The sequence below is a fragment of the Hordeum vulgare genome, chromosome 1H, assembly GCF_904849725.1.
Source record: "Hordeum vulgare subsp. vulgare chromosome 1H, MorexV3_pseudomolecules_assembly, whole genome shotgun sequence".
NCBI classification, from domain to species: Eukaryota; Viridiplantae; Streptophyta; class Magnoliopsida; order Poales; family Poaceae; genus Hordeum; species Hordeum vulgare.
Genome location: NC_058518.1, coordinates 505114655 through 505121553, shown reverse-complemented (window position 1 = coordinate 505121553; position 6899 = coordinate 505114655). Strand labels below are relative to the sequence as shown.

Sequence of the window (6899 nt, the reverse complement as noted above, 5' to 3'; positions counted from 1 at the left end):
GTGTCACCCGCCACCCACCCACCCACCCGTCAAACAAATTCCCCCAAACTGCCACGGCTTCCCTTCGGTTCGGTACAATGGTGCTGAGAATTCAACGCCCTGTGACTGAATTTTTGTCGTTGGTATATACTCCCTCCGTCCCAAAATACTTGTCCTAAAAATGAATAAAATAAATGTATCTATAACTAAAATAAGTTTAAATACATGATTTTTTAGAACAAGTATTTCCGGATAGAGGGAGTATATATGTTGTGCAAACCGGATGGCTGGATTTTAACGCTTCTTCTTGGAGAGGATTTTAACTACTCCTATTTCGGAGTATTTTATTAGGATACCATGTTGTTGGCTGTGGGGAATCATACAAAACTTTCAATTTAAAAAGGACCGGAGTCTATGGTTCGTCCAAAGTATCAAACACATCAAACATCTAATAAGTACTGCAATAGCAAGCGAATGTTCGTTGGGAGGCACGACATTTGCGAATGTTTTCATGTCAGATTCATAAAAACATTTGACGTGGGTGACAATCGGGAAATCCTTATGCACGTGCAGCCAGGGACCGTCGTGTTGGAGCCACAGCGGCCGATGTTGAATCTATGAAACCGATTCAGCGCTTGACAACAGATCTCGACGTCGCACACGCACGGTAAAGAACTCTAACCTCGTGGACGTCATGAGTCTACGCTACAGCTGGGAAGAAAGCAATTTACTCGAAAATGCATGGCAGTTTCTGACATGCGGAAGATTTGCTGGGAAAATATCATGTTCATTAGAAGGCTGCCATGATCACAACACATAAGTTGTGACGAAAATGTTTGTTTTTCCATGGCCCCAGCAAACGTCCACAAGATAACATTACCCTAATAAAAGTTACACCAATGTTCTTGGACAACCGAACAACCATTGTCATTGAAAGAACAAATCATTGACACACCGACGTAACCGCTCATGTATCGGAGTTAGCCTGACCTTGTTATTGACAGTTGAGAAGTCCTCGTAAACGTGCTGGTAGGGATCAGCGTGTGGGAGTCATACTGGCCGATATTAAACACTTCAAAATGATTCAGCACTTGAGGCCAGGTCTCGTCGTCACACACGCACGACGAAAAACTCTAACCTCATAGCAGATGGCAAGGGCCACGCTACAACTCCACCAACGAACTGACACGAGTAAGTTTAAAGCCCGAAATACTAGCTCAAAAATAAAACATCGTCATTCACTCGAGCACTACCATCCAGAGAAACAAAAAAACTAACACAAACTACTAGCCAACGGAGCCTTGACACCGAGATCTCTCTTGCCGCACCGACCGCTAGAGTGACATGCAGAGGAGAGGTGAGAGCATGGACTGACCGCGGCTTCCGCGAGAGGGGAAGCAAAATGATGTACCATGGGTAAATGAAGGATACCATGTTGTTGATTTTCTCATCTTCAGTGGCATAACTGGCCAAACGGGCCGGCCCGGCACGACACGGCTGTAAACGGCCCTGCACGACACGGCCCATCCAAGCACGAATATTAGCTGGGCCGTGTTGTGCCGCCCCATGTGCGCAGCCTTCCGGCCCAGGCACGGCATGAGAGCTAAATGGGCCGGCCCGACGGTACGCTAAGCACGTTTTTATGCCTATTTTAGGTAGTTTTTGGGTTGATTTTAGCCTATTAGGCTATTTTATATGTTATATATATATATGTAAATAAAAAATAAAAAATGTAAACGGGCCGTGTCGTGCCGGCCCGCGTGCCCAGCCTTCAGGCCTAGACACGGCCCGAGGCGGGCTGCGTGCCTGGCACGGACCCGTTTTAGTCGTGCCATGCCCAGCCCATGGCCCGCCGTGCCGGCGGGCTCGCGGGTCGGCCTGTTTAGCCCGGCCCATTTGGGCAGCTATATCCAGTGGTGTACAGAATGATCGATGGAATTCTTTGGTGTTTTGACATGGGAGTGAACATGAACCCGTCAACCATGGCGATATCTCTGCGTGGGTGCATCTTCTCCGTTGGGCGGTCGATCACATGAGCGATTACGGGTGTAAACATGCCGAGAAGTTGACCGAGTGGCGTCACATTAACTCCGTGCGTCGCAGCTAAATTGACACACATCACACACACACCCGGTTTGCAGTCTGAACGGCGCCGGGCTCAGTTCATACGTAGGACTCCATTTCATTCCCGGTTGCCAGGGGCGTCATGGTGACCACGGCGCCCGGCGCCCGGCGCCCATGGGTTATATAAAGCCACACGACGCGCACCTGGCTTGGACAGACAGACAAACCTCTCACACTCCACCGCTAATCGCCACCACACCAAGACTCGCCTTTTGCTCCGGCCAAGGATGCCATTCCCGCCCCGCCCGTGAACGCCCGAACCAACTCGCTCCAGCTCCCGTCCATGGACGCCAGCCTCCGGACGCTGTCGCCGTCCAGCTTCACCGGGGAGGTGCGCTCCGCGGTGTCCTCCCTCCTGCTCTCCCCCGGCGGCGCCAGCGCGCTCGACACCGTCTTCTCCCACCTGCCCCCGCCCGTCACCATCCCGCCGCTCGGCTCCAGCGTCTACTACCGCCAGAGCGAGCTCCTCCGCACCTTCGCCGCCACCCACCATCAAGCCAGCGCTGCGGCGGCTACCAGCTCCTCGTCGGGCTACGCTGTTCCTTTTCCTTTTCCTGGTGCGGCGGCGCACGACGCGGCGGCAGCGGCGGCGCACGACGCGGCGGCAGCGGCGGCGGCGGGCAGGAAGATGTACCGCGGCGTGCGGCAGCGGCAGTGGGGCAAGTGGGTGGCGGAGATCCGGCTGCCGCAGAACCGGGTGCGCGTCTGGCTCGGCACCTACGACTCTCCCGAGACCGCCGCGCACGCCTACGACCGCGCCGCCTACCGGCTCCGCGGCGAGTACGCGCGCCTCAACTTCCCCGGCGTCATGGACGGCGCCGACGACGCCCGCTTCCCCGACGCCCTCCGCCATCTCCGCGACGCGGTGGACGCCAAGATCCAGGCCATCCGCGTCCGCATGGCCCGCAAGCGCGCGCGCGCCAGGCGGCTGCGCGAGGAGAGCAAGCAGCAGCAGCAGCAGAACAACACCCAACGCGCCGAGGCCGCCCCGGTGGCGCCGACGGCCCCGCGCCCCGTCGTGTCCGAGAGCGCCACGACGTCCGAGACGACGACGACGACGACGTCGTCGTACGGGTCGCCGGAGGGGGTGCTGTCCGCGGCCGACTTCGAGTGCTCGCTGCAGCAGATGCCGTCCTTCGACCCGGAGCTCATCTGGGAGATGCTCAACTTCTAGCCGCCGCCGGCGGCCAGTAGGACTAGACCGATTCGACGGACGCAAAGCCAACCAGCATCAAGGTCCATCCCATCCCATTCATGGCGATGGCGTGGACATGGTTGCGGCGTCTGTCGGAGCCGAAGCTGGTATCGTAGGATTGATTCGATCTCCATCTGTGAGGAGGGAGGATTACAGTTAACCTGTCACTATATGAGCAATAAAATGCCCGGGAAAAATTGGGCGTCTCCTAGAGACTATACTCCTAAATCCCAATTACTACTAGCAACTGCAACTGCATTCTGCATCTGTCGTGTCCTGAGCATTCGCATCACATCACATCGACAAAGTTGTAAAGCTGATCCCTGAATTCATAGCATCTCTAATGTCAACATAAGTGTTAATTTCATTGTACGTTCTTCAGCCAGCACCATTGTTTCTTCCTCCTCTGTTTATCTTTTTCAGTCCCGAGCCTCACTCGGTCACTCCACAGTAACAGAAGAGATGCCAACCTCGGAATCTCACCATTACCAACAGTTTCCTCCATTGTTTCCATGGCAGTTCAGGTGAGCTGAGGAGGAAGAAGGGGCTGGAGGAGGAGGAAGAAGAAAGCCATGGATGGCATTTCCCCATGTAGCCACTTACCAAATCTCGTTCACCATGAATTTCTGAAAGGAACATTGCGGATTTGCGGTGGTCCAATTCCGACGGAGAATCGGGGGATGGACACATGTGCAGCAATGTCGCTGCAAGCATGTGGCGCAAACAGTAGTTGGTTGAGCTGGGCTCCACGGCCGGAGCATATCCCTCACTTCTCAACTAATCTCCCAAGATCTGGGGCCGGGCCAGGCCAGGGCATCCCTGATTGGAATGTCTCCATGGATAACAGCTCCGTAATCCTGATTGGCCGATCCAAAGCTTCATTTAATCACTCCATGGAGGTTCTTCTTCAGTGCTCACAGGTACTAGTAGTAGAGTACGTACTACAGTGAAAAGATCTGCCCTGATGAATGACTGGTGGCAAGGAAACCCTGCTCGAAAAGATTCGGGGTCAATCGCCTGTCCGTGCGTACGTGCGTCCTGAACAGATATTTTCATATTCGTACCTGACGTACGGTCACAGTTAGTCATGTGCTAGTGCGGTCAGATTGTGTTGCAGTCTTGAAAATGCTTTCGACAGGACATGAAAATAAAAGCGAATCTCTGGCCCTGTTTGAATACTCTAACTCGGTTAGAGGTTAGAGTTAGATTCTAACTCTAGACTAACCCTGAACTAACTCTAACCAAAGAGGTGTTTGGATGGAAGGGTTAGATTACCAATAAATACATTTTTTCCAATCATTTGGCTCCTTTATCTAGGATTTTGTGTGGTGGAGGGAGTGAGAAAAGTAACTTTTTCTGGCCCCCACCCAACTCTAACCCAAAAAAGCACCTCTTGGGTGGGTTAGATTTTTTGAGTGGGTTAGATGCATCTAACAACTCTAACCCACCCTGTTTGGATTTTTGAGGGTTAGATGAGTTCAATCTAACCAACTCTAACTCTAACCCTAGGATCCAAACAGGGCCTCCCACTGCTAGAGCTAGTTTGAGCTAGTTTGAGCTGAACTAGCTCCTAAAGTATCCAAACACATGGGCTAGTTTGGGTTAGATGCAAACTAACCCACCAAAAAACTAGCCCTCAGAAGAGGTGCTAATTGGAGCTAGTTGGGGATGGACAGGTAAAAGAATAATATTTTAACCGCATCGGATCCTTTCCTCTCCATCCTCCCGCATCGCACGTCGCTCGGCCTGCTCGCCCCGCCCGGCCGCGCTCGGCCGCGCTCGGCCTGCTCGCCCCGCAGTCCGCGCTCGCCCCCGCTCGGCCTGCTCGCCCCCGCCGGCCACCTCCGTCGCGTCCCGTCCAGGCCGCCTCGTCCACCTGCCACCGGTCGCCTCCATCCTCCTCCATATCCCTGCACCAGGCCTACACAAAAGCTGGCCACAACAAATCCTGGTTAAAAGATACACATGATTAAAAAAATGCATTTATTGTCAAACTAACATTTGCATCCAAACACCACCAAAGGCTAGATTTAGTTCGTGGTTAGACTAAAGTTAGAAACTAACTCTAACCTCTAGCCAAGTTAGAGTATCCAAACAGGGCCTTTGTCGAATAAGGGGCTGTTTAGTTTTACACGTCGCAATGCTACACGTCAGAGCATTTAGAGCATCTCTAGTGGATGGTGTAAATTTGAAGGTGTATATCTTCATATACACGTCCATATACACGTTGTTAAATTATACACGTCCTAGTTTTTCAGTGAAACGTGTAAATTAGGACGTGTATATTCCCCTCCTTCTTTCCTCCTCTGCAAGATAAGCTTTAGGTGAGATTCAGTAGTGCACAGTGGTTCAGAGAACAAGAAACAGGGGAGCTTCGCCGCATTGCAGCCGTCACCCTCGTCGCCGGCAGCCTTCCCCGTGGCATCCAAGATGTCCATGGACTTGAGGGTGCCTCCCTCGTTCCATTCCCACCGCTAGGGTGACCGGTGGGCCACCACAGTGACGGCCCCAACCTCGTCTCCGGCGAGTACCCGGAGCCGAAGCCCTGCAGCAGGCCAAGCTCTATCTGGCTCCTCTACGCTCGTCCTCCTCTTCTCGGCGCCCATGTGTAGCATCAGGTGGAGCAGCAGCGATGCAGGGAGCCAGCGTCTTGGTCAACGCTGGCGAGCGAGGGGTGGCTCGGACTCGTCGTGCTAGCGCTGGCGATGCGAGCGCTCGCGACGCGGGCACGGAATCCCCCTCCCTCTCCCGTCGTGCGAGCGCTAGCGATGCAGGGAGCCGACCCCTCCTTTGCCCAGGCCGCCGGCCCCTCCTCTGCCCAGGCTGCCGGCCCTCCTCTGCCAGGTCGCCGCCCTGCCCCTCCCGTCGCCAGATCTGGAGCGGCGGCCGGAGAAAACGCGACGGCGATCTGGGGCGAGGTAGGGGCCGCGGGACGAAGCAGCCGAGCTCACGAGCGTGGCTTCGTCGTGGTTGTTTCCACCCCGTTTACACGAGCCGCTCGGAGTTGTTGGGCAGTAAAAAACTGCCCAGATCTTGTATATTTACTATACACGTCCATATAGAGGATCCACTGGAGATGCTCTTACAACGGCCCCTAAAATCCGGCCTCTCAAACGTCCGTGGAAAAGTCTCGACACGTCCGCAGACGCTGATCGGTCACGTCTCAAATGATGATTTTATATCTAAACACTGTAAATCTTATGTTTTTCAGCGCATACATGGAAGATCAAAGTTCCTTTTAGAATTAAGGTCTCCATGTGGTTTGTTCATAAAAGGGTTATTTTAAGGAAGGATAATCTAGCCAAGCGAAATTGGAATGGTAATCCTAGATTTCCGAATAAAGAAAATATTAAGCACCTCTTTTTAGATTGTCCTATGGCTAAAATGGTATGGTGCTCACTCCACATTGCTTTCAACATCAGTCCTTCTAATAGTATCAACACGTTATTTGGGATGTGGTTACAGCGGGTTGATGTTCAAACTTCTAAACTTATTCGTGTGGGATCATGTGCACTATTGTGGGCTGTATGGAATTGCAGAAATGACTTAGTGTTTAACAGACAACGCGATATTCACTTCTTGCAGGTTATCTTCAGGGCTA

General features: G+C 53.0%; 1 protein-coding gene across 1 annotated transcript; it reads left to right on the top strand.

Moving 5' to 3' along the window:
* Window positions 1-2175: 2175 nt before the first annotated feature.
* On the top strand, window positions 2176-3665 carry LOC123420243 (ethylene-responsive transcription factor ERF061). Its single transcript, XM_045107310.1, has one exon. The coding sequence runs from the start codon at window positions 2387-2389 to the stop codon at window positions 3275-3277; it is 891 nt and encodes a 296-aa protein (XP_044963245.1). The 5' UTR covers window positions 2176-2386; the 3' UTR covers window positions 3278-3665.
* Window positions 3666-6899: the final 3234 nt, after the last annotated feature.

Excerpts from the sequence above, each read along its gene's own strand:
- LOC123420243 (XM_045107310.1), top strand. The coding sequence starts at position 2,387 with ATGGACGCCAGCCTCCGGACGCTGTCGCCGTCCAGCTTCACCGGGGAG.